Below are 27,653 nucleotides of genomic sequence, written 5' to 3'. Positions count from 1 at the left end.
CGCCATCCCCTGCATTTCACGCACTCACTCAGACATACCCGTAGGTAATAGATGGCAAAATTGTCCCTAAATGCAAGTGTACTGAACAAGACGTTCTGTAAATATTCTTATACTATTTGCATTATTTTACTGTTTCAGTTCCGTTAAATAGAAACGTTAAAGTAAGCTTTGCTCATTAGGCCGGCCGTCGTTAATTGCAAGTCGTTTTTTGCCATGAGAAGGAGAATCGGTACGGTATAGGGTACTCAAAAACAAAAAGCGGATGGTGACGCATGCCCTGAAGTTTCCAACAGTTGCCCGTCAGGAAATTATGGAATTCGGGATTACGATAGCGTCTGTGGAATAGAGCTGTAGCTCTTATGCCTACAATGTTTTTATGGAGAAACGTGAGGCCGAATTTACAAAACTTATCTTTCGTAAGCGCGTTTTTCCATTGGTCAGATGGCTTCGCTAATGATATCTATCGCATCGGGATTGGCTGAAGCATTCTGTTACGAAAATGTTTAGCGTAAGATACGGGCGCTGAGGCTTATCCTAGCAAATTTTGGCAACTTATCGGAAGCCATTAGGGCCGTGATAAGGAATAACGTTACTTTAACTCGTAACACCACAAACTGTCATGAAGCATCTGAAGAAAACTGGGCAAAGGCAAATTGGAATAACGGTGGCCACCAGACGTCACAGTTAAGGTTTGTTACGTTGTGAACGCGACGAAGAGATCGCCTTGCGAAGAGACGCTCCGGTAGCAACCGAGCCGGTAGAGCGTTTGTTGTTACTCTGAGGACGCCCGATCGACTTTCTATCCTTGAAGGAAAGGACAGGAGAGGGAAGAGAGGCACGGGTGTTAACCAGTCTAGGAAAAATGGCATGCTACCCAACACTGGGGAAAGGGATAAGGGAGTTTCAAGGGCAGAGATAAAGAGGGAGAGGGGGAACACAAACACGCAAGGTTATCCCAGTCACAATGTCGTCATTAGTCTCTAACCGCCGGTGCAAGTCTGTTGTCTTCAAGAATTTTAGCAATGCCTTCATCACCTAGCTCGTCCGCTGTGACCTCTCAGGACGGCATTCCAAAATGGTTACTGCCTTCATCTGTCGATGGTATATGCGAGCTATGTAGAGCGACCGCGAGTGATTGTCTCTGCACATTGTACGGAGGACAGTCGCAGAAGATGTGCTGTAATGTCTCGTCGCTACCACAGTTGTCACAAAGAGGGTTGAAAGCCATTCCGATGCGAAAGGAAATATAACTTCTTAAAAGCCACTCTTAGCCATAAACCGCAAAGCAGCAAGCGCTGGGAGGTCAGTAGCCATGTTTTCGTTTTCTTTTCTTTTTTTATGATTTGGGAACGTTCACTTGCGGCTCGCTTTCTTCATGCCTTTATTTCTTTCTGTTACACTACGTTCCAGCTTTCTGCGCTTATATGTTATACGCCACTTGAACCCATTTGCGGCGTTCGGGTTTGCTGTTGCAAGCTAATTGTTTCGTGTTATAGTCATGCTCTCTAGAAAGCCTTCTTTGCGCAGCGAGCACCGGATGGATAACTATAGACACAAAACAGAGATTTCTGTGGTATCGTCGAGAAGAGCCCGCATGGCGTCTTTAGGCCTTTCCCCGATTGCCGGTAAACATCGCGGAGTCGACGGCCGGACAACGCGACACGGCTTCGGGACGCCCACGCGTCCACCCGATGAACAACACTGCGGCTCGTGTCTTATTCAAACGATGCAGCAGCAAGGCCCGCTAAGGGACACTTTTTGCTGCTTACGTTCACTCGGCGCGTCTGAACCAGCAGTTATTCGAAGGGCGCTGCCGCTCACCGCCTCGCGGTCGAGCGCAGCCGCGCGTGCTTTTGTGTGCATATGTACATCACAGCTGCGGCAACGCAGACGGCGAGCCCACTCTGAGAAATTGGTTCAGCCGAGTGCGTTCCCACACGCTGTCCCAACCTCGCTTCCATCCCAGCCGAAAGAGACCTTCTCTTTTCTTATTAAAAATGTAAAAGAAAAATAAATGTAAACCTAGCGTCCGGTGAACCGGTCGCACGCATTTGCGCGCCTTAATGTTTTCTCGCTTCTTCAGCTTTACCTTTGTTTAGTCTTCCTGCACTGGACAAGCAGCGTCTCTTCTTCTGCATTTTCGGGTCCTTCAAGTATACATGAGGCTCCCGCGGGGCGCTCTGTGCTTAGCACCGCACCTTTAGAGTTGCGCATTTTCTTATATCGATATTTTGGCTGAGTCTTTGTACGTGTAGCATTCGCTTAGATGTCGCGGCAATTATTGCGTGCCTCTTACCCGCCCTCATGACGACGCACGTGCGCAGTGTTTACATTGTCTCCCGGGTTTATGCGTTGCGTTTATGGGTAGCGCGTAAACTTCTGAACTTTGCAGAAAGTACGCTGTAATGTAAAACTAAAACTTTGCTCGCCAGAAAGGTTTGCGCTGTGAAAGTGATAAGTAGGAGGGACACGTGAGTGACGCCACGGGGCGCTGAGCTTGCTTGAACCCGCATCTAAAGAAAGATTCATCAGTGAACTTTGCGAGTTCCTGCAGCGGAGCACTGACAGTCCCCTCGCCATTGGTGGTACTATCATTCGCCGGCGGAATGCGCTACGCAATACTAACAACTATTTTGTAACTTAGCTGCGTCGCTTCTTGTCGCTGTTAATTGAAGGATGTGTCATCGGGCAGTGCCCTATGTGTAGCCATCTATAGGTATCGTGCGTGTATATATATATATATATATATATATATATATATATATATATATATATATATATATATATATAGTGCGAATCGAACGCCATTTTCTTTCTTTACCGCGGTGCACTGTTCAGCCTCATTACTTATTTCTTTTTTTAAAAATTTGCATGAAACACGTGAAATCTTTCTAAGTGACCTGTCTGTCTTACTATGTTGCAGAACACGCATTCCTGGCGCCTACCTTAGTCCAAGAGTTCATCACGGCCATCTGCATAGGTTCATCAACACACCTAAACGATTATCCTGCCAAGGTACGAGTAACGTTACGTTGTAGCGTTCTTCTCAGCCCCATCAAGCTGCATACATGCACCGAGAGTTAAATGCGATTTGAACTATACCCGAACAGGCAGCAAGTGCAAATTTTTGCAGCTATTCCACAGAAACCGAAAAAAAAAATCCGTGCCAGTGTCAGCTTTCATTACGCAAAGGGTTACATTTTGTTTAGACTTTGTAAAGCATTTCAAGCGGTGAACGAACATTGAGCTGTGGAGGACGGCGTCTTCCACTTCATGGATATCGGGCCTTTCATGGCGCACAGACGTCGCTTGAATTCCTTGACCTCGACTTTGGTTTATCACCAGCCGCTGCCTCATTACGTATGCTTAGCCGCTGCATGCTTTATATAATACACATTTTCACGATATTTTTGTGCTGCTTCTAATAATCTTCATTCTGACCGTATTGGTGACCCTTCCCTTAGGCAAATGTATAGGCGCCGGAAAAGGCGACCGATCGACGGGCATAAACAGACATCACAAAGTGCTTCTTCTTCTTCATCATGACTGGACGTTAGAAGTTTGTACTAAAGCTTTAGGGTATATTCCCTGTTTAGCTTCTTTTTATGACTCTTACCATCTCATTGTATTGCATAATGAATAAATGTTTCCTGCCATTTAGGTGAATTAGAAATCATACCCCATATTCTTTTTCAATATGAAAGACATCTGCTTTCCAGCAGAGTACGAGCCTCCCCAGTTGTCACAACCAGACCCTGGCCAACGACGTCTCAGTTAAGGTCTGATAATCCTTCGAGGAGCCCCGCTAATATAGCTTCACTCGGGAAGGTTCGTTTGTTTCACATTGGCAGCTACAATTTTCTGTGGCGACTTACATGATTCAGAGATTCTTAGCTCCCAATGCCGCGTCGCAAGTCTGACTGTCGTCTTGCTGATCAGGTGCTTCGCAGCCGCTGCAAGGGCTCGATTAATTGCCGTGAAGGAGGCAGTGACCGAATACTGTGCAGGGAGCTCAATTCCTGTTCCGGTGGGGGAATGACTCTTGCTGAAACGTAGTGGGCCTTCCTGTAGTTAGATTGCACCCGGACTACGTACAGTGCAGTCCCAAAGGCCGCGGGCGATTTCCTTTCTTCTCTTCTTGGTTCTTTTTACGTGCCCAATAAATGGACGAGAATTCAGACCTTGCACTTTAAGCATAGAAGCCTGATATTCTGAATCCGCTGCACGTTCCCACTTTTTTGAAATTAAAACGACTGTCATCTACTTAGAAACACGAAATCGAAGATGCGTGAAAGCAATTATTCGGAGAACGGTATAAACCGCGCCTCCATACGAGGCAAGAAGTGCTAAGTAACACCGAAGCAAGCTCGCTGACTTGTGATCTTGTGCATTTCACGTCTCACTGAGCTCATTCGCAAGCTAAATGTAAACGGCATCACTCTACAGATATACGTCCTAATGCCAGATATTGACTAAACATTGGTCGACAGATCGCCGACGTCGCCCGTTTTGTGACTGAGTACCATATTATCGACATGTAGTTCTCTTTTTCGCCTACTGAGTAAAAGTGACATAAATCAAACTTAGCTGTATGCAAGAACAATCGTGCGCCCTCGTGACAGTATATAGAAACATACATACATACATACATACATACATACATACATACATACATACATACATACATACATACATACATACATACATACATACATACATACATACATACATACATACATACATACATACATAAATACGTGTGTGTGTGTGTGTGTGTGTGTGTGTGTGTGTGTGTGTGTGTGGTGTGTGTGTGTGTGTGTGTGTGTGCGTGCGTGCGTCTCTGCGGCGATGTGAACGCTCAGGGCGATAGACATCGAAGAGCAAACAGAGCTCACGAATGCGTGTGGACCTGCAGCCTGACGAGACGGCGAGGCTTTGGCACCCGAGCTTGGCGCGCCCGATCAGTACAGGGCGGCGCGAGCGCGCGAATTGCATGCCGCCGTGTCGAGGCTTCGCTGCAGCCAGGCACGTGCTCCGAATGCCCGGCGAGGTTTAGGCCCCACGTCGTCACCGTCGTTCCTATAAGGTCGTTCGCCGAACACACCCTTTCCTTTCCAGCTGGCTCTTTCTTTTTTACCCTTTTCATTTCGAAGCGAGCGAGCGACGAAAGCGCACGGCGCACTGTTGACGAGCTCGCGCTCTCTCTGCCTTTGTATGGCAATGGGAAGCGGGCGCGCTCGTGCTCCGAATATCCGCCGGGCTTGCGTTTCGAATCAGTAGAACAGTGCAGCGCTGCGCTAGCACGAGTTGCTGCATCAGCTAATCGGGAGGAGCTGTTCGTTGCCTGAGAGTAACAGTACTATTCGTGCGTTCGAGACTGGCCGACGCCCGTGCACTGGACCATCAAGATAGCGAACAGACGAACGCCGTGGATGCCAGCTTTACGCTCACCTTAACTAAATCTGCGTGGCTCTCTGCGAGCCAGATGCCACGATATCCCGGGGGCGGACGAATGGACAGGCCTATACGTGCTTGAAAGAACTATTGGTGAAGGGCCAGCCGGTACATAATTATGTCGCGATCAGTAATGTATATGAACGATGCTGGTCACCTACTGAAGTATATTGCGAAAGGCAATTGTATAGGCAATCTCCCCTGTGGCTTGCTTGCACAGCACTGCATGTTTTTTATCGAAAGAGGTGTCGCCTTGCGCGCTTACATCGGCATACGGGTAGACATGCAGGACGGGGCAGCAGCCTGCTGGCTGGATGACTGGTTTCTTATGCGGCAAATGACGGGTTCTGTCTTGCCCCGAATTACGGTTATTGTTAATGAACGTCGAGGTATGAATGTGTCTTAGAAGACCGATACGTCTTACCATTTGTTATAGACGAGAAGAAAGAGGGACGACGTGGCAGGAGATCTTGTTTGGCTGCAGAGCACCGGCTTGTTTCTGTTACGTATAGATTCTTTGTCTTTCAGGGATTGTCACCTGCGTGGAATAAACAAGCGAGCCGTTTGGGGTGTCTTGACTGCTCTCTTGTGTCCGTGTTTGCATGCCCAGCCTTTTAACGTGAATACGTACCAACCAGCTCAGCTTTCTGTTATTCTAGAAATAAGAAAAATTATATATGGTTCATTGTCGCATGAAGAGACACACTAGTTCGGTAGACATATTTCCGAGGACACTGCATTTGTCTCATTATCCCTTTATAATGGACGCAGCCGCGGAGCATCAGCGGCCGAGATTACGGTTTTTTTTTTTTTTTTGTTAGCGAGTGCTCTTTCCCATTGGCCGGCCAACTTCTCTAATTATATGTTCAGCGTCTGACCTAAGAGGAATTCGCCATGATGAACGATTCCAGATTAAGAGCGTCTTGGGAATATGAGACCGCCGAGATGTACTAAATCCACACTTTCGTTCTTAAATTTTAGGCTTGTACGGCGATAGTCATTAGGATCAATTTTCTCTCCTCGCGTAGATCCTGCTTGCTTTATGTGAATTTTCGCCCGTATTCCCCAAAAGTCTTTGATCATAATCATCGTCATCGTCAGCCTGTCTTACGTCTACTTCAGGACGAAGGCACGAAGGCCCTGCAGCGGCAAGAGAAAAAAGATGGTTGGTCCCTCCGTCATAGGAATCGGAATAACACGAAAGTAAAGCGTGCCCTTACAGAAGTAACTGAATGTTTACTGTACATTGATATAAGAGAGTCTGCGCAATGTATAATGATGTCTGGCAGCTATAGCACCGTTTAACGTGGATGCACCCACTTTGATGATTGGTGGAGTGGCACATCTCCATTCCGACGACTAACGTCCATGTTGAATGATTAAACAAACCCCTGTAGTAGCTGTAATACTTAACGGTGAAAGCATAATCAGAGAATGAGGTGTGATAGCCAGAAGAGCGTCGCATATTGGACGCAGAACTTGGTAGCCATCCCGTGTCATGCTAAAATGTGATTGAACACCGCGGCCGGACTAGAGGGAAAGGCAAAGCGCGTCGTGCCGCCCCGGTAGCCCGGACGCAATTTTTCTCGGGGCGAGCGCGTGAGCGGGGAACGCGGTGTTACAGCCAGGTGAGGCAGGCGCGCGTCGCAGAGCTATTTTTGGTTTGGATTAGCGTGAGCGAGGCCGACGCTTTTGCGACGCTTTAGGGAGCCTACATGACCGGCCGTCATGTAGGCTCCCTACGACGCTTGGGCTAAGATTGCCACCTCGCGGTGTGTCAAGGCATTGACAGAATTGAACTTCTACTGAAAACGCGCCGAATGGGAGGGACGTGTAATGCGTTGCTGGTGCTAATCGCGAAGGCCACAGTAATGTCGAATTACTTTACTTTACTTTACTGCTCCCAGAGGGCAACACCACCCCGCCGGCCGGGAGAGTGGTAGATATAAAAGGCGCGTTTGCAAAGCCTCTAGAGTCTGTGACCGTGGCGCAGTGGATAGCGTGTCCGGCATCTGTTGTTGCGGACCGAGCGGTCGTGGGTTCGATGCCCGTTGGCGGAACTTTTTTTTTTTGCAATCACGACGTCATTTTCGTGACGGAAATACGTCACCGAAGTCTTGGTGGACCCCGGCATAAAACGCTTTCGTGTTAAAAACATTTTTACAAACTGCGCGGTTTTATGGGCGTTTTATTAACAGCGCCCATTCTGCACGCTCCATCGCACTACATTATCACCCCAAAGTCCACAAAGCACATGACACTGCCGGAATCCAACATGGCTGCGCTAACGACCTGATGCCGGCGTTTGAGAGCAGAGATAGAGAAAATCTTCACCGTTCGACAAACTGCATTGCTGCATTACGATTCAGAGCCTGAATGTCCAACGAGACGGAACGTCCAAAGAGACGGAATGTCCAATGGGTCACGTGACCGGCGAGACTGAATGCCCAACGAGACGGAATGTCCAATGAGTCTGAATGTCCAACCGAGACGGAATGTCCAACGAGGCTGAATGCCTAACTGAGACGGAATGTCCAACGAGACCGTATGTCTAAGGAGTATGAATGTCCAACGAGACGGAATGTTCAATTTAGAAGAGAAGGACTTGCCCTAGTGCGAAATTTTCAGTAAACTGATGCATTGCCTTAAAGGGACTGTCTACCGCTCGGAAAAATTTTTTTGATTGTGGTGAAAATGAGAAGGTCGTTCGTCACATCGGCGGCAACGAGCGCGCTTTCGTCCCATAAAAAAAGAATTATAATTTTAATCTGATGTTGAAAACCGTGAAAGAATGACCGCTAGCGTCACCCAACAGCAAAGTGGTCGCAATTCCCGCAATCTATAGGTGTGACAGACTATCCACGCAGGTGGACTTATTTTGCTTAAAAACAAACATGTAGAACTTGAGAGTGTATTTTCCGCTCTTGAAACAGCTTTCGATTGCGTCAAAAAGTAATTTTTGCTGTTTTTTCTATCTCACGCGTCCAAAAAGACGCCTGGCGGCACTGCCGACGCCGCCGCTTTCGAGTTCGTCTGCTTCAACACCCCGTGCTGGTTGTACCGTTACGCTGCACTGTCGTTAGGATGTCTCGCGCGTGCTGCGCTGTGAAGGCATGCATTTATCATCGCTACATCAGTACAGAAGTTTCGTTACATCGTTTGCCTGCAACAGGCATACGCACTCTATTGCTGTGGGCATTGCAGTGCAGCGTTTGCAACGACACCTGCGTGACAGGTTTGCATGAATTAGAACCCAGTCGTTCAGTGCCTACTTACCAGTCGACATTTCCAAGGCGCCCAGCTTGCGGTGACGGAGGCCTGTCAAAGTCTGGGTCATCGCTTGTGCTGGCGCTATACTCGAAGAATCATCGCGGTCCGGTGCGTCGACGTAGGGGTCTAAGTTTTGTTCCCTCATGCGTTCCAAAATTCTCTTTTCTAATTCGCTTAGGTTTCCCAACGGCATGTCTCGTCTCTTGATACGGTCTGCTACAGCGCCGACAGCGCCAAAAGCGCTGTTTTGTTTTTTCCGGGTCGACTTGGCTTGGATTGCGGCACCAGTGCTAAAATAAACGCATAGACTGCAATCATAGCAATACGAGTGTTCTGTAATCGTATAATAAGGCTTCATTTAACCGATGGCGCGCTTAAAACGACTGTTACATTCATTGCATTAGTGTTCAGCGAAAATAAAGAAATCCTACAGAAATGACATATGCTTTCGGTTTTAAGTTTTACCGGCACTACACACTACAATCGTCATCGCGTCCACCAACCAGTGTTGTGGGGCGTATTCACACCAATGGAAGACCGAACGCAGATCGAAAAATTCTGTTTTAAAATTAATATGCATAAAGCTAAAGTAATGTGGAACAATCTTGGCAGAGAACAGCGCTTTGCGATAGGTGGCGAGACACTGGAAGTTGTAAAGGAGTACGTCTACTTAGGACAGGTAGTAACCGCGGAGCCGAACCATGAGAGTGAAATAACTAGAAGAATAAGGATGGGTTGGGGGTCATTCGGCAAGCATTATCAAATCATGAATGGTAATCTACCACTATCCCTCAAGAGGAAGGTATATAACAGCTGCATCTTACCGGTACTTACCTACGGAGCAGAAACCTGGAGACTTACAAAGAGGGTTCAACTTAAATTGAGGACGACGCAGCGAGCGATGGAAAGGAAAATGATAGGTGTAACCTTAAGAGACAGGAAGAGAGCAGAGTGGGTTAGGGAATAAACGGGGGTTAAGGACATCATAGTTGAAATCAAGAAGAAGAAATGGATATGGGCCGGGCACGTAGCACGTCGGCAGGATAACCGGTGGTCATTAAGGGTAACTGACTGGATTCCAAGAGATGGCAAACGCGTGAGGGGGAGACAGAAAATTAGGTGGGTAGATGAGATTAAGAAGTTTGCAGGTACAACGTGGCAGCAGAAAGCACAGGACCGGGTTGATTGGCGGAACATGGGAGAGGCCTTTGCCCTGCAGTGGGCGTAGACAGGCTGATGATGATGGTATGGCAATGCACACGCACATATAAACAAAATAGGCGTAAACCTCTAACTGGCTAAATGTAGTAGAGTTAATATGGTTAGTAAGTTGCTAGCGCGGTTACTAACAACTTAGTAATGGACTAGCCATTCGAGCTAGTACTATTCACTCACTAACTAGGTAGCAAGTTCCACTACCCTGCATTTTACTACCTTCACTTACTAAGAGGCTAGTGTATTTTGTGACAAGTAAACGGCTAGTATTTAGTTAGTGAATATGCCGACCTTTTTTTCTAAGAGTGCTCGCTACGAAAGTACGAAAAAATGGGAGGACGCTTGAGCTTCGCCTTCAAGAGTAGAACGCGATAGCGTAGTCGAGCCCCGTGCGCATCTCGGTGCATGCTTCAGCCGTGCCGTGTAGGGTAACGAACTACTGTGCGCGTAACATTGACCGTTTCAAACTATCCTAAAATGCCTATACTGAAAGTGCCCACTGCGCCGTAATTATTCCTTTTGCGAATCAGCGAAGGGCCCACTACGCGTCCGTAAGGCAACACGCGAACCTACGCAGCTGCTCACTTTGTTCATGCTTTTGCAGCTGATGATGATTAAATATGTCTGAGCGCTTTGTAATGCGTAGGCCTTTAAAACATCCACTCGTGGCGCAATTCACATGTTTGGACGCCTAGCGCGATTCTACGCTTCTGCCACGCAATATTGCATGCCTTAAGGAGACTCCTTCCACTACATGGCATTTATACATGGCACTACAAGCATCTTATAGCGGAGTTCAAACCAGTGGTGGTGGTGGTGGTGGTGGTTTGCGGCGTGACCACCCTTACTGCGCATGCGCGAACCCTCTCCCACACCTCCTCTCCCCTCCTCCTCTGAAACGCGGGCTCGACATGCCGAAATTCTCTCCTGCGCAACGCCGCGATGAGCACCAGCGCATGCGCGTCCCTTCCACCTCTCTCTCCTCTCCTACGCTGCCCCCCTCTCGCGCGCCTGTCGACCACGTTCCCCGCTCGCCCTGTGAAAATTAACGGCCAGGCTAGAGGGAAGACACGACGCGTGTAGCGTTCCTTTTCGCGTTCCACGACGCCAGGTCGGTAGCATGCCCGAGGTCAGTAGCATGCCCAACGAACGTGATCGTGCAAGTGCTCCGGCTTCGCATCGACTCATGGTCCCCTTTAGCGGGAAATGGTGTAATTTTTTTTTCTGAAGCAGTTTCAAGCAATACCGTGGCTCTGTGGTACAACACCTGCTTGCCACGCAGATGGCCTGGGTTCGATTTTCACTCGATCCGAAGTTTTTTGTTGTTTCTTTTATTTGCATCTTTCTCGATTTTTCGGTCACGGACAAGATGATGATGTTTCGCTCACAACCAATGACGCCGACTCAGTGAAATTCGCTGGGTACGTTCCTTTGCACGTTTCCGTCATTTATGCCAAATTACAGGCTTGAGATATGCGCAGATTGTTTGCAAATTAATTTTAAAGATTGTCTGCAAACGCCCTCCTGGCTTCCCATAATTATCGGCAACATTGCGTCTGTGACGTCAGTATTGGCAAGGTGGCGGAAGTGACGCAGCCGAGGGCACCGCTAACTTCGGCGCTTATGCCGCTACAGCGAGCGTCTGCTGTGCACAAGGCGACAGACAGCGTTGGTTTGGCCGGCGCTTCGCTGGTCGTAGCGGCTGTCACAGTTTTCATACTCCGCGCCAGCGTGACCGGCATGCCTTGAACGACTTCCGGTTCGTTCGTAACAACGTCTACGTCATATACGTAGACAGTACACTCGGTTGGGTTTCGGTTTCGGTGTTGCGCTTTTTTGCTTATTTAAAATTATTCTCCAATTTGCCGAGTATTTCTGCTATCGGGCCCGTAACAGGAGCGTCTCAGGAACATAAAAGCACCATTACTTTGACATGGCCAAAAAATCGCCGGAGTTGGCTTTTAACGCTGTCGCGTTAATAAGGGCAATCGTTCGAGGGGCTTCTTTCTTAGAAGGGTTCGTAATCCATCGACGGAAAGGGTGGCACTAAAGTTGCCCACATTATACATAGTTTTCACGGACGTCACAACTGGGGCTTGTGGGATAGGTGGCCGCCATGATGGTGAACTGCTAGCGCGGTGTTATCGTTGGGTGCGTGTGCAGGTCCGATATTTTCGCGTTGTGCGGGTTCAGTAACAGCGCGGCGTCACAATGCCGATGGGTGCGATGACTGGCTGCAGTGCGAGAAGCACGTCTGCCGCACAGAAAATGGACCTGGAGCCAAGAACCGGGCTCTACCGATTGCCGAAAGTGATAACTCGGCAATGCGACCGCACGAAAGTGTTGTCGGAGCAGCGTCGTCGTCTCTGGCTCGCTCGCATCAACAGAAAGGGCCTCAAGAACCTGGATTACCTCCGTGTATGCGGTCGGCGTTTCATCTCAGGTAAGCAAAACAGGATGAAGCGAAAACTTCAAAAAATTAACGCCACCGCTTACAATCGCCTGCAACACAGCCGTCGCTGTGTGTGCAGCGGTTTAAATCTGGAGCTCTCCGGGTCGCGTTCGAGCCCGTTCCGGATCTTCTGCTGCTTAACGGGCACCTTCGACTGCGATCCGCGCGTACTGCAACCGAGTTAAAATGTCACTGTCTGCACCAAACTGCTGAGTTTAACGTGCTCGATGCGTGTTGTTTGTACCGTGCATTGAAAATGCCGTTCACATCGGGCTAATGATCGCGAGTGCCTCTGTAATTTTGCGCTGTTCGTAACAGCTTGTAACGAGACCGTTTTCGCGCTGAAGTCGCAATTTCACATGCAACAGCGCGCCAGGTTTTCACTGTTGATGTTTTGTAATTTGCAGGACAGCCAGCGAGTCTAATGGACAACACAAACCCGGATTGGGTGCCGAGCCAACACTTGGGATACAGCAACCGCACAGCACCGGGCGTTAATACTTCTCGGTACAAGCGCGCCAAAAATCGGCTGGCAAAAAAAAAAAAAAAAAAAAAAAAGAGGTGGCCACAGCCGCGAACGCAGCTAACATTCAGCCGGCAGAGGTTGACCATCCTTCGCCTGAAATGGTCGATGCAGACGATCACTTCAGTCAAGAGACGCCTGCTGAATAACTTTACCTCGCTCAACACGATGACGCGCTTGGAGGGCAGCCGCTTTGCTGTCACGCCGCTCACACGGCCACTGGTGAAGTAGTTGTGAGCCTCAAGTGACTTGTAAGCTTTCATTTCGGTGAGCGATACGTGGTTCGTCCACAGCACCAAATAGTTCACGATGTCGGCATGCGTCGTAAACCGGTAGTAGCTCCACGTCCGTCGTCGTGTCAGTACCGGCGCACAACGTGTAGGGGTCAACTCCATCGCACATGCTGATCTTCGCTTCATAACGTGCACGCGTCGGACCCGCCAGCTCGGCAAAATATGACGGGCAGAATTCCTTCCGCCTGACAGGCGCCATCATTCAAACACTCGATAGCTCGCAAGTAGCAAAATCAATTACTACCACGCCGACAGACTGCAGGAAGACAGCGATGAACACTTGTGCGCACGCTTGGGCATGCTCGCGCGCGTTTGTCGCTGTTCTCCAACATGGCGGACACCGCCAGCAGACGACGGTGTGACGTCACATGAAAACTATGTATTGTGAGTATACTTTGCCGGGTTAGATGTAATCTATTACGCTCAATTTCAGTTCCTACGACTGGCGACTCATTTTAATTTTCCTACAGACACGGAATGTTGTTGTACCACTGCACAAATGCCACAATGCCAACGACCTTCGAACAGCAGAAGATACGGGGAATCGTGGAGCCTTCGCCAAACCGGCCCCGTCAGCTGACGCTAAAGTCCCTAGATTTTTCCCTAAAATCTAGGGACTTTAGCTGACGCCAGTCGTCGTTCTCTCGAGCTTTTCAGCTACTAAGCCATTTCGGGGAAACATTCCTGAACGGGATGGAGGGAAGAAACAATGGCGCTCCGCGCACCTGCGGTGTGGATCCTCCGACGCCGTGCAGAGGTCTACTGGCCCCTTTTGTCCAGAACCGGACGGGCTACGTCTACAACCAGCACGCAAGTTCCCGAAAAGGGCCCATCACCAACCAGGTCAACAGGTCATTGACCTTGGGAGGCACGGGCATGCTCTTCATTATGTTCCTGCCAGTGCTGCAGGATTGGTGGAGTCCTGGCCACCGCATGGAGAGGAGAATGAGGGGGTGGACCGCAACCATGTTATTTAATCCGGCGCACTAGAGAGCGCCGGCCCTTGTTGACTGAAATCGATATATGTAAATAAGTGTACATAAAGTGTTTTCTCTCTTCAACTCGTCGTGATTAAAGTCCCTAGTCGTGATGAATGCTCAGGGCACGACACCCACTCGTGGTCCCAACGGCTACACTACACGAGTCGCAACAACGGTGACAGCGATGGGGACACCATGGCCCGTATCCTCAGCTGTGCACTAGAAACGCGACCCCAACAATGTACAACGAGACGGAATGTCCAACCGAGACAGAATGTCCACTATTGCCATTGGACATTACGTCTCGCTGGACATTTCGGTCGCAAGCGCTGCATTACTGGCCTGTTGCAAGGGGATCCAAAGGGTGACGTTGTTGCCACGGCAGTGCATTTTTGGGGTGTCACGCATATTTACAACAGCGCCAGAGGTGATTATGGTGGCGTTCAGGGATACTTCGTTGAAAACGTGCATTGATGAGTTGTGCATGCTGTACGCAGGATCTGCTTTCCTGCAAGGAGGCTTTTCCGGTAGGGAGACACTTCTTTGTCGTGTGTCACTGCGCATGAATGCCTTTCCGGAAATGTCCCCTTACCTAAAGGGCTTTTAGAGGGCTTTTATGTAGTCGCACCAGCTGCTCATTAAGTTCAGAATATTCGTAACACAGCACGTCAAATAGAATTTCATGTTTTGGTCTTAAAGGGACACTAAAGAGCAATACGATTTTTCTCGCATTAGTAAAGTAGTCTTCCACGACACCGAATACACCACGCTTCCCGCGAGAAGACGCTTAATAAGCGAGAAAACGCGCAAAAAGAAAATACAGGTGGCGACGCCACCTTGGAATTCCCGCACCATTTGCCGTGACGTCACATATTTTTGACGGCGCCTGCTTGGGCCTACGTAGTTCCTAATCGGTTAAACCGAAGTGCATTGTCCTCTGAGGGGGCCAGAGACTTGACATAACGAGTTTGTGGACATTTCGTCGAGCCAGTGGCGCCAAAATACGTTAAATGCTCTTTGAAATCTTTTACGTCACGAGTTACAAAGTTCGGCGCGAAATTTAAGAAAGAAACTTTGAACTTTGTTTTCTCCTCTAATAATAAACCTATGGTGGTGAAATAAACTACACAAGAGTTCTCCGAGCATGCTTTATCAATCGAAACCAATTTATTGTTTCTCTTTAGTGTCCCTTTAAAGAAACATAATTACGTTTCTGTTATAGCTTTTTTTACACAGCTTAATGGCGGAAAAGTTGGAAATAAAGAAATGCACTTCTAATAATGTTGTATATGCTATGGCGCAGTACACTGTACGTCATCACAAGTAATCAATCGCACAGCGGAAACTGAACCTTTTGTGTTTGTGTTATGTTTAAAAAGGAAACAAAAGAAAAACGTAGGTAAACGCGTGCACTTGCATGAACTGCTTTAACTCCATATTCTTGTCCCTGCGCCTTTACTTCAAGCTTTCTTAAAAGGGGTGTTGGTTTACCCGCATTGCATTCGCCCTGGTATTTGCATAATATTGTATATCGGATGAATTCCTTGAAAGTGGCAACGTCGTGCGTCGGCCTCCTAAAGCTTTTCTGAAGGATCAAATGTCGAGGCAACTTTGCATATTTCCCTGCGGATATGGATTTAATTGCACACGTGGTAGAAAACTTGCCACTCTTGTGTCTGAAAAAGACAAAAGAATCCGCACTATATACAGCAACGCGCGATTTCACGCTGATAGCTTATTCCTAGTGTTGTATTCCCGTTGTTTCTCGACCGAAATCTGAACGGAAAATAAATATAAACCGGGAAATGTTTATTATTGAGTTTCCTGAGTACTCTGGGAAACCAGCTCTCACGTCGAAGCAGCCATGTTTACGCGTCAGTGAGGCTTCTCAGAGCAGGAAAAGGTTCCTTTATCTGGCCACCTTAAAGGGACAGTAAAGTGAAACAAAGAAGAACGGCGCGGGTTGTGCAAAAGTTCCGTTTTCGCAGGGCTGCGCTCCGCTCGCGCGGTCGCGTCTCATTGGTAGTTTCGTTATCACGTCCTACTGCGTGTGCCTTGAAATCTCGTGAAAGTCGCTCTAACGGAAACTTCGACAAAATGCCGTATCCATGTGATGCTGTGTAATGTGTCATTCAGAGCAGAAACCACACGCCGGCTGCCGGGTAGTAAATGCGGGCAACGTTGGGCGAGGCAATGATGCTACGTGAGGAGGCCTTCTCAGGCGCGCGATTTGAAGTGCGCTAACGCTGCGAGGACCACTGAAACGTGATTTTCATTCAAAATAATTATTTCCTTGGCACGAAACAAGCACTACGATGTTTCTAGAATCCTATTTCAATAAACAGCGTAGACTTAACATTTGCCTTTAGTGCTTAAGCAATACAAGTTTACCTGCATTTTTTCTATTGTTTCCATTATGCCGACGCGGACTTTGTGTGTTGGGTGCGCACAGCACCCGGAGGCAAGACACCTGCAATCGCCCTTTGTCGCTCTTATCGAGCACACTTACGCCATGCCCGCAGGAATGTCAAGTGTCTTTCCATTCCGGAACTATCGCTGCAGCTGTGCTGTGTGTTCGGGTTGTTGAGATAGCTGTGCTTGTCGTTTCGAAAGAGCTAGAAATAACCAATTGCTCGTTCCGCCGGCAACGACGGCGCTTAAGTAGGCGCATCTTAATACAAAGTCTGCCAGCATCGTCTATATCCGATATGTGTAAGGCAAAGCGCGGATCACATCTCCCCTTGCGTTATTTTGCCTCGCAAAATGCACAGGTTTTAAACAGGCAACTTTGTTAATTAGAAGTGCTTGTAATTGTTTTGTGTCCTGCACTCAGCTAGAACCTGAAGGAAGACAATACAAGTCTATAGGGCGTCCTCAATCCACGATAAAACAGTCTGTCTATTTTGTTGCTAACGTCGTGTTTGTTTGTGCCTTCCGTTTTCGACCCCTTGCATGTTTTATTTTTGCTTGCCGTTGTTTCGTGAGAATGAGGGAGACATAGAGAGAGGAAACACGGGGAGGCTAACCAGAAGCTAGTTTTCCGTTTGCTACCCTGCACAACGATTGGGTAAAAGCGGGTTCGAAAGAAGCAAAGATGAGAGATAAAACAACAACGTTGCTGTATCCTACGTTCAAAACCCGTGTAGACGAGGAAAGAAAATTTTTACTTTAGCATTTCACTCTATCAGTGACGTAACTGGTTTCATCCAATCTCCGCGCTTCTCTTTCTTATCGACATATAGCGGAAGTGTCGCCTTTAAACAATATCTTGCCACGGCTCCTTCTGCCGGCGTTGTCACCATGGTTTCACGTGGTCACGTGCGTCAGTTAGCAGACGCTTCCTTGTATTGTCGTGTAGTGCGCCTTCGAAACAATGAGTCTGGACGACCTGACAGACCTCGTATTCTTGCGACGGAGCGATGCTTTGCATGTTCTGCCAGCTAATCATATTCACAGCCTCTTTCTTAATGCTGCGCTTCCACGGCGTCTCCGCCTTCGCTATCATCACTTGGCGACGACGAAGACAGCGGTACGGGACCCACCGCCCTTGTCTCGGCGCTTTCTCGCTGAGCGGTGTCCAAGTGTGCGGCACATCCGGAACTCCGGTCGACCGAGGATCAGAGGCCGCCGCTTTCACCTCTGCCATTTCCATTCATCGCAGAAATGCGTATGCGCACAGAGCTACCGCTCCACGATTATTCGTTTTCCTTTCGAGAGCCACGTGGGAGTCGCCTTTCCTAGTTTCGTGTACACTTGCTGCCCGCTAGAGCGCTGGAGAAAAGTACAAGAAAGAAATAAACAAGTTAAAAATTAAGAAGATGCAAAAAGGGGCGACGTTGCTAGAGGCAGGCGCCCTCTCCTGCGGTAATCCGATCTCCGGAGCCGTCCGCTGCGAGCGTTGCTGTCCTTTCACCGACGGGAGAGCGCCCCTATCTACGCCGGCCTGGCCCGAGACGATAAGGTCTCCTCGCGTCCGATGAATGCGCCGCGCTGGACCCGTCGACGAGGGAGGCGGCCATTCTGTGCTTGTCGATTGTTGTGCATTCGTTCTGGCCACCCGCAGCTGGGAAGGCGAGTTTCTTCGAAAGACGGTGTCACGAGCCGCGTCCTCCCCTCTCCTCTCTTCTGCACCCGCATGCCAGTGCCTGTTTGCTTTCCTCTATTTCACCACTCGTTTGAAATGGCGGGAGTATCTCGATGCTTGCGCACCACGAGCGATTGAGTTCTGCGGTCGTCCGTAGCACTGCGCGCCCTCTTATCAGACTCCGCTATCATCTCTTTTTTGGTCGAGCTGACGCACACCCGAGCAAAGTCAATGGTTGAGCTGTCAACTTTGGATACGATGAGCGTGAATGACCACCCCGACCTCTGTATTCTTGGACGCGCAGTCTGAAGAAGCTCCTGTGGCAACGAGTCCCCGTGTTTAGTTAGAGCGAAGGAGGATGCACTCTCGCGCGGCCTAACGCTTGTCGCTTTCTCCTAGCTTCTTTTCTTCGTTATCGAGTTGTCTCCTGTGTGCTGTGTTGACTGCAGCTGCTACACTAGTGATTCGGCCAAGTGTCCACGTGGATAACATTTTTGCCTGGTAAGAACTTGTTTCTTTAAGAGTTTGTCACAAACAGTGCGCTGTGATCCTTTCGTGAAAACTGATGGCAGAAATAGGAGTGAATAACGTTTAGCGAGCGTTGTAGTAACTGTGCTTTTCTCAAGAACCACGCTTCAGTTCTCCGTAGGAAGCAGCAGCTTCATCGGGGCTTCGATGTCGCCCTAATGACGTGCCGTGCCGATGATTTTCCGAACCCTTTAACGCTTTTTTTTTATTTGCATGTTGTAAGACACGGCGTGATCTACCACGCATTACAAGACATGCGGTCAAACTGCAATCTTTAAAGACAAAAGAGAACTGTGAATTGATTTCTGAGAGAAAATCAACGTAAATAAAATCTCATTGTGAACACAATAGGCGATTTACAAAAAAAAAAAAAATCAAGTTCGCTTTCCTGCAAACTTTTTTTAACGAAAAACTTGTTCACCGAGCGCTTTTCTCGCTCATTGTGCCTTCACCCCCACCTCATTCCAGTGGCGTTCCGCAAACCACAGATGCTTTTCAAAAATTTACGCTTGAGCCGATACAGACACCAGTTCTGGTGCTTAGCAACGCTTTTCTGGGAAGAATTGACAAAACTAGTATTAAAGACCTAGCCTTTAAAGTAATTATATGTGGACGAATTTCTTGCGCTTGTACAGCCCTATAATTTTCGTCAAAGCGTGGTTGATATCATTCAGGTTTCTAAAAAATTGTGGATCTGTGTTCGAATTTCGAAATTATCCATGAGCTAAGACGTGACCACGTTTGTTAGAAATAACAGAGCCCTCGCTCAGAAGAACTGCTCCTTAACGTTAATTCAGGGCACTCGAATGTGAAGAACGGCATTGCTTTTTCGGCTTTGCCTTCCGCACTCCTTAGGCCCTGCCCTGATCAGATGGGCACCAGCCCCTTTTGGCATTATGGTGGTTTTTTTCGGCGCCTGATACACGTAGATTGAGCAGAATTTGTTCTGTGGTATAGAGGAAGCTAAAGCACGTGTCGCACGTCGTCAAAAAAACACTGCGAGGTAAAGCATGTGTCCCCTTTTGTGCCGTGCAGAACAGGGGTTATCCACCTACTGGCCTTTTCATGTGGCCATGTGTACGTAGGTCAGGCGGAGAGTACAAGTGTTCTTTGCAGGAGAACTATTACTCGCATGTGGCTCAGCACTGTTCGCAGAGCGACTGTGCGCCTATTTTTCATGAAACTGTTGTACTATCATATCACCGTAATCAGCTCACCAGAGAGATCGCTGAGGCGCTTAACTCTAGAAAGAGCGGCGAGCAGTGCACGCATTAGCGCCCTTTCCACTGCCTCACGTAAAGCGAGTACCTATTTTTGGAACGCTCGATAGCATAACTATTCTTTTATTCGGCAGTACACGTGGGAGTGCTGCAATTTTTATGCTTGTTTGGTGTTTTCTTTCGGACTCAAGATGGTGGCTTTCTGTCGTCTTTTGTGACGAGTGGTCACATGGGTGGTGCGTTGTCAGTGTTTAAGCGTGCATGTACAATCAAATCACATTTAGTGGCGAGTCAGCGCTGTGATGTGTCCTTTATCTTCTCTTGTCCGTGTTGTTTTTTGCGCGGTTGTCAAGATGTTCAAAACCATTACCAACTATCCCAGTTGTCGATTCTTCAGTGGTCGAGGCTGTTTGTTTCTTGTTCGCGCATGCGCAGTAGCCATTTTGCGAAGTGCGAACTATTACGGAATTAACACACCTCATAGAAAAGTGGTCTGTGAATCAGGCCCGTAGCCAGGAATTTTTTTCAGGGGGGGGAGGAACCTTCACTATTTGAGAAAAACACCTATTTTTATCATTTATTTTTGGTCGAAACACCTACTTCACCAAAATTCCAGGAGGGGGGGGGGGGCTAGCCCCCACCCCCTTCCTCCTGGCTACGGGCCTGCTGTGAATGCGTTTTTGGTTAATGCCGCTGAGCCGTGCTCGCTCAATGCCTGAAGAACCACCTCTCTGAATAGAAAAAAAAAAATCACAGGAATGGCGACTTACAGATCGTCAATCCCGCGAATGCCTGTACCGCGCGGAAGACGTCGTCACCCTTTCCGCCTTGTCCGTTGCATTGTAGAAAGGAGCACCGTCAGCCTCCCTGTCGGTCAGGTGGTTTCTTGCCGGCTGTAAATATTTTCTAAAGCTTCCATATTTCAGAAAAAACACTTCCTTTCTGGACTGTAGCAGGGTAGTGAAAGGCTCACTGCCTCAACATGGCATTTTTGGGGGGGTCACATCTATTTACCACAGCCGGAAGGGATTGTGGCGGCGCCCGGGGTGCCTTCTCTGAAGAGGTCTTTCAACGGAAACCCAAAAGTGGTGGAACGAGGCGTAAACACTGCAGCCACGGCTTTGCACAGCGCTATCTTACAGACAAACTAGGAAGCAGGTTAGTGCCGCGCGCGTTTTTAAACGGCTGATGCCATATGCGTAGCAGAGTATTTAGATGCCATTACATTAACGGTAGGCATCGAAGTCAATGCGCGTTATAATGCCCAGCGGCGCCGAAATGAACAAGAAATTATGCAGTTGAGCAGCAGGAAGTTGTTTTCGCTGTCCCTTCCCACAAAGAAGTGTCGTCTCTTGCTTCGAGCACGGTTCCCCCCTTCCCCCCGTTTGTTTTTTTTTTTTTCATTTTTCTCATCGCTGTCGCGCCTGTTTTAACATTGAGCTCTCGCTGCGACTTACGTTATATTTTACTTCAGCAGGCGCGAATGGCGCTGGCAGGCAGAAGATGCGCTGCGGCACATAAATAGCGACGTTTTATCACAGTTCCAGGTAATAACACGAAACATTCGTAGCTCGTTCTTTCCACGCCCGTCGAACAGGCAGTCAAGCCTGGTAACCATCAACAAAAGTTCTCGAACACGCGGAGAATGTCGTCGAGAGTTCGATAGCGCAGCACATTATGTTCAAACAACACAGTGCAGTCAGCGTTTCGCTCACACGAACCGTCCACTCTGAAAAGGACGTTCCTTAGGTTGAAGCTTGCATCGAACTTTGGAATTACAAAGTTTTAAATGTCGAAGTCCGTACGTGCCTTTCAACAGCTGCGCGGACAAATTCGAAACAAAAGCGAAAAGGCGAGCCAATTACGCTCTCAAAGCCGAGCATCCAAGCGAAAGCGTGGTGGTTTCGAAGTTGGACAGTCGCGCCGAGAACAAAGTTATTCTCTCGTTCCAGAAATGCGCGGCGGCTCCGACGCAAGTCCCGCACCGCGTCATTTTGGAGCGACGCGCACGCCTAAACGAAGCCATAGTCGTCGATCACTCCGGCTCTGGCCAAACAGAGGCGCACGTCGAACGAAGTAATAACGCAGTTATACGCGCGTTTCAGACATGTCCGAAAAAAAAAAAAAGGAAAATGCAGGATGGGAGGGCGACGGGATGCGAGCGTTTGCCGCGGAGGAATTTCGACTTGTATCGAAACGGGATGAAAAACTCGCCGTGTTGTGCCGCCGAAAGTAAGGATACATAAAGCGTGCCGCCACTTCATTTCTTGCGCGTCGGCGCTGCATTCTTTTCCTCAGCCGTTCGTGACGGCCTCGCGACAGAAATTACGGAAGCCGTTGCATTTTTCTACGCTCTGCCACCAGTTTCAGCCGAGCTTTTAGCCGCTTCAAAGGAGCGACGACGACTTCATGGAATTACCTCTTCTCGAATACGCGACTAGCTCTCGGTTTTCGTCTGTTTCGTTACTTTCTTTTTTTACCAACACAAAGGCCTTGTGATTTGGCTTTTCGCGCTATTTTTTTTTCTAGCTTTTTCTTTTGCTCTCGCGCAAAAGAACTGAGCTTTCCTTTCGGATAACGGCAGCCGCGAGCGTCATTAAATGTTTGATTCGCGGGAGGAATTCTATTACTCCAACGCTGCCACCGCGCACGCTGTAACTTTACTCGCAATATATGCCCTTTGACTTCTCCCCTCTCATACTTCGTGAGACGCTGCAGTTTCCGAGCGGAGTTCAATACAGGGAGCTCTGCCGCTTGTGGCGACACACGTGGTAGTTAAATTTCTCTATATATGAACTTTTTTTTTTTACTCTCACGAATTCTGCGTTACGTTGTGGCCGTCGAAGGAACGGCCGTTTGAAAACCGGTCTATCGCGAAACAGAGCTTTTTGGTGTGCATGTGTGTGCTGACACCAAAGGACTACGAAGGCATACAGCTTTGTGTGAATTTGCACTGGCAGAGCTCTAGGCATTTCATTACGAAACTTTGGAGAAGCTTCGCCTCGCCTCGTTTTCAGTCTTTTTTTTTTTTCGCGTTTCTTCATTTCTTTCACGAGTTTACAAAGTTGGGAAAAAAAGTAACTTTTCTTTTTTTTTTGATACAGCCTTTCTCGTTCGGCGCTGAGAAGGTCATCACGGGCTGGCACAACGGGGAGAAGATCAAGCAGTGCTAACAGACCATGGCGTCTTCGTGACAGTTATCACGCGAATCAGATAGTTTCCCGTCAATCCTTTCGGAGAGCAGTCGACGTAATGAGACTGGGCTAATGAATTCTCTTTCCGACCATGAAACCGCCGCCTATAGCACACACACTCAATACAGCCTATACTCATTTCGACAGTTCAGCGTAAACATTGTCGGCGCCCGCTATGCTAATTGCAAACCCTGTTTCCAAGACACACGTTGTGGCTTGACGCATTAACGAGTTCCAACACTCACCTATAGATTTACGAGATGTTCGCATACGGCGACGAAATTTTAATTTTCTGTTGGTCCACCTAATCGACTTAGCCGCTAGCCTCAAAATTCGCGGTCGCGTCGCTGTTGATTGCCTTTGCAGAAAAATGAATCCTCTCGTACGGCGAATCCACTGAATAGCCTTTCGATGTTCCGTCGTTATTTCTGTTTAAATACGCCGTACCTTTGACGTACAGTGCTCATGCAATGAAACGCGTCATTGTAGAGCTAAGTACAGCGCGTTCTTCGTTTCCACCGTCTTTAGTTCGTGTCACATGGGCATAATATTGGCTCACAGACTTAGATCGGAGCCAACATCATTATTAGTGGCCAGATTCGTATAGTGATATGACGTGGTTATGTGGAGTATTTGCACATACCGTGCTGTTGTTATACTTGAATTCTTGATGTAGCGTTTCACTCCGTAAGCACCGTACATCTTCCCCGGCTTATTGAACTACTGGAGACGTTTAGCTTGTACGTATACTTTTTAACGTTACCGCGTTACCGGAATACCGGATTGCGTTTACCGTGTTACCGGAACGCATGTTTTAGAAAAGTTCTAGCTCCCCGTACGTAAACGTATACCTTTACGTTCGCGCAAACCACTAAATGGTGATGATAAGTGCATTTAAATCATATTTAATTTAGATTATAGTGGATTACCGCAGCGGCAAAATCATGAGAGGTTTTTAGCGTGTGCAGTATCCGCAAAGGGGTGTAGGAATACACACTACCGGGTTACCGGACGATGGTGTCATCGTGTGACGCTTCGTACAACCACAGTCATGGACACGTTTGTTTTCGCCTAGTGTTTGAAGGAATAAAATGAATGAAAAGGCGACTCATTCCTAATTATGCCTCTGCAAGGCATTTACACTGGAAGTAGAATGCACGGTGTTATGCAATAACAATTTTGTGCTCGCCTGGTTCATCTTAGCCCCGCTAGATGGCGCCACCTACCCAGCATGTCAGTGACCTTAAGCTTCTCTTTTACGGCTTCGGTATTCTAGGTCGCTCTAGTTTCTGTAATCCGGCTGAAACAAGGTGATCGTAATTGACGCTCGCAAAGCGGATGTCGCGAGTAGCCGCGAACGGAGGTGGATATGCAAGATAGGGCCGTAAGCATAAAGCCTATACAGCGAGTTGTTTACGTTAAAAGCCCGCGCATGCGCAGGTTCCTTCCGGTATCCGGTAACACGGTAACGTAAAGAAGTATACGTACAAGCTAAACGTCCCTACTATGGCACTGCCATGTTTGTGTGTACGTGCGTTGCCACACAGCTTTACGTCTATTTATTTATACTGTGTCGTGACAGCGACACGCAAGATCCGCACCCTTTGGCGACTACAACACGGGTATAACGCTTAGTGGTATAAGCGCTGTTTGTTTGGGAAAATACATGAATATATACGAACTTTAACCACAAAGGTCTCACCCATTACGCGTACACATTGAAGGTACTATAAAACCCGCTGCACTATAAAAAAAAAAAAAAAACTCATTGACACTATTTTTTTTAGTTCCGTCATTGTGTGCACGTGATGCGTGAGATCTTTGGGATTAGAGTTGGCATGCATTCACGTATGTTCCCAAATAAACATAGTTTGAAGTTAGCGCTTCTCCGATTTATTCTGTTGTGCCTCCGTTTTTCGTTGTTTTCTTTTTCTACGCGTTGCTCATACATCTTTGCGACTTGTTAGATTTGATTCGTGTTTTGATAGCTCGTGCGGTGTTGCATCTGACGTGTGAAATCGGGTGTACGCTTTCCCGGACCACTTTCTCAGGTACGTACTGCAAGACCTACGCCGGTGTCCGTTCCCAAATCGAAGTCCGTGTGCTCCTCGGAACCGGCGCGACAAATATCTGCATTGGAACAGACGTGCCTGGCTTGTGTGTTAGTGTCCGCAATCAGCGTCCGTTGCACTGCGCACAACTTGCCGGACGAGTCCCCACCGCCGTCGTCAACGTCGTCGAGCTTCTCGCTATACCGCGGCGCCCTGAGAGACCCAGGGCGGCGCGCGCAACGATGGCCCCGAGTTCTTATCTTATCGCGGCACACCCGCCTCGGCTCCCGAGAGCACGCTGCGAACCGAAGGACAATACTCGGCCCTTATCGAAGCGCCCTCATCCTCCGTCTATTTCTCACTATGCCTCCTCCTCGCTCGGAGTGGAAGCCATGGCTGGCTACTTCTCGGACACCCCTTGCTCTTTGTTTTCTCGCCTTGTTCTCGAGTTCTTCGATTCGATTTCCCGCTGCACCTCTGTCTAAAAGGCTCCCCTTGTCCGTGCTTTTCGGACTGCCATACCACTACTTTTCATAACACATTCCTCCCGCAAGAGATTTCTCATCGGACAGTTCGAGTGAGGCGCGGTCGAGGACACGCCTTATCACTTCCAGTAGTTCTTCTTCCCCTTCGCTTTCATCTTTTTTTTTTATTTTGAGGGAGGGGTAGGGCATTCCACGGACGCCCTATGGGTGGTTTACCGCGTCGTCCTGTGGGCTGCAAAGCAAGAGCGGACCTCATTCTTTCAACACATTCTATTGCTTATAGGTATACACTAATCCCACAACAATAATCCTCGTCTGTCTTGCGTCACGAACGGCGTGCGCGCTATCTGCGTCGCGTAGCGCTGTTTATTGGAAAGTAGCGAGCTCAGGGGAAAGGGTTGGGGGAGATTGTAAGACGAGTAAAGAAAGAGATGGGGAGCACACGCGCAGCGTCACAGTCCGGCATTCTTGTAGTCTACACAGCCGCTTGTGCAAGCCTGTTGTTCTTAGACATTTTAACAACGCCTTTGTTGCTTTAATTCTCGATTACTTTTCAGGAGTTTTCAAAAAAGCAAACGCAAGCAAGCCAGGCAATGCTTATTGTAACGGAAAAACGCCTTACAAGAGGCAATTGTTTTAACGCGATAGCGTTAAAGAGCACGTTTCGCGGAAATTCCGGTGTCGGCGTCGGTGTCGGCGTCGTTGGTTGTGAGCGAAAAATCATCGTCTTGTCCGTGACTGAAAAATCGAGAAAGACGCAAAAAATTGCACTTCTGCTATTGGAAACGCGCTGAATGGGACGGACGCGTAGCAACGACGCGTTGCAAGCGAAAGCCACGGTCACGATGCACTACTTCACTTTGCCGCTCCCAGACGGCGACACCACCGCATTATGATATAAAACTTTGAGCGCAAATAAACGACGAAAGACGAAGAAATTTATTTATTTATTAGACGAAGAGCTTTCTATCATAATGCGATACCAACATAGCCCACTTAGCTATCCTGACAGAACCCCGCTGACCAAGAGCACTGTGAGAGGAAAGTGTGAGATAGAAAAGGCGCGTTTGTAAAGCCTGCAGAGTGTGTGACGGTGGCGCAATTGATAGCATGCCCGGCATCGAGATGTCGTGGGTTCGACTCCCGTTCATGGGAATCTTTTCGTCAAGTTTTTTGCCCTCTGATCGCCTGCATTTTTTCGACATCAGTTCCGTGACGGAAATACGTCACTGAAATCTTGGTGGATCCCGGCATAAAACACTTTCTTGTTAATAAAATAAGTAATAAAAATCTTCGGTACGAGTGAGAATCGAACCCAGGCCGTCCGCGCGGCAAGCAGGTGTTCTAACGCACAGCCACGCTATTTCTTCTCTTTCCTGGTGTTTATTACAAATGTGCGTAATTAGCATGCATAGCGAACAAAAGACTCAAGGCAGCCAACACTCGTCATACGCTCGTCATACGACGAGCGTTTAGTTTTCGATATGCATGGTATTTACATCAGCACAAAAAAGGTATACTTATCGATCGAAAGGAAACCAGCTTGCACGACTCTCTTACGCAGGTGACTGACGGGCGCGCCGTGGTTTTGAGGACGGAGCTTTTATTTATTAGGTTGTAACCGACTATAAAGTATATATTGCTGGTATGCGCATCAGCGGCATAATGAATCAAACCGCAGTCAGCTTTCCGGCTTTCCCTCGTATGTGCGGTCGTGAGGGTGTGAGGGAGCGAGCTATCGCTTCTGCAAGCGAAGGCGCGTGCCGTACTTGACGCTTACATTCCTCGATAAGCTGAAATCAGCTATAAGCCTTTTATCGCTTCATCGCAGTCATATATCACGCTGCGTGGCAACTGCTGACGCGCAGGGTGCCTCAGATAAGCAGCCAGTGCCACTCCACGGC

At 48.3% G+C, this 27,653-nt stretch overlaps 1 protein-coding gene and 1 non-coding gene across 2 annotated transcripts in view; both read left to right on the top strand.

Moving 5' to 3' along the window:
* Window positions 1-27,653, top strand: part of LOC119382498 (uncharacterized) — a 237,538-nt gene that overhangs the window by 172,641 nt on the left and 37,244 nt on the right. The window contains exon 5 of the transcript XR_007415057.1: window positions 2,924-3,015. This is a non-coding gene — a transcript (uncharacterized LOC119382498). The remainder of the gene's footprint in view (window positions 1-2,923; window positions 3,016-27,653) is intronic.
* LOC125757112 (uncharacterized) lies at window positions 12,008-13,226 on the top strand. Its single transcript, XM_049412219.1, has 2 exons — window positions 12,008-12,382; window positions 12,799-13,226. Exons 1-2 carry the CDS (start codon window positions 12,151-12,153, stop codon window positions 13,143-13,145), a joined length of 579 nt encoding a protein of 192 aa, XP_049268176.1. The 5' UTR covers window positions 12,008-12,150; the 3' UTR covers window positions 13,146-13,226.

This window comes from Rhipicephalus sanguineus, chromosome 2 (assembly GCF_013339695.2).
Source record: "Rhipicephalus sanguineus isolate Rsan-2018 chromosome 2, BIME_Rsan_1.4, whole genome shotgun sequence".
Taxonomy (NCBI): domain Eukaryota; kingdom Metazoa; phylum Arthropoda; class Arachnida; order Ixodida; family Ixodidae; genus Rhipicephalus; species Rhipicephalus sanguineus.
This window is presented reverse-complemented; position numbering and strand designations above follow the sequence as displayed.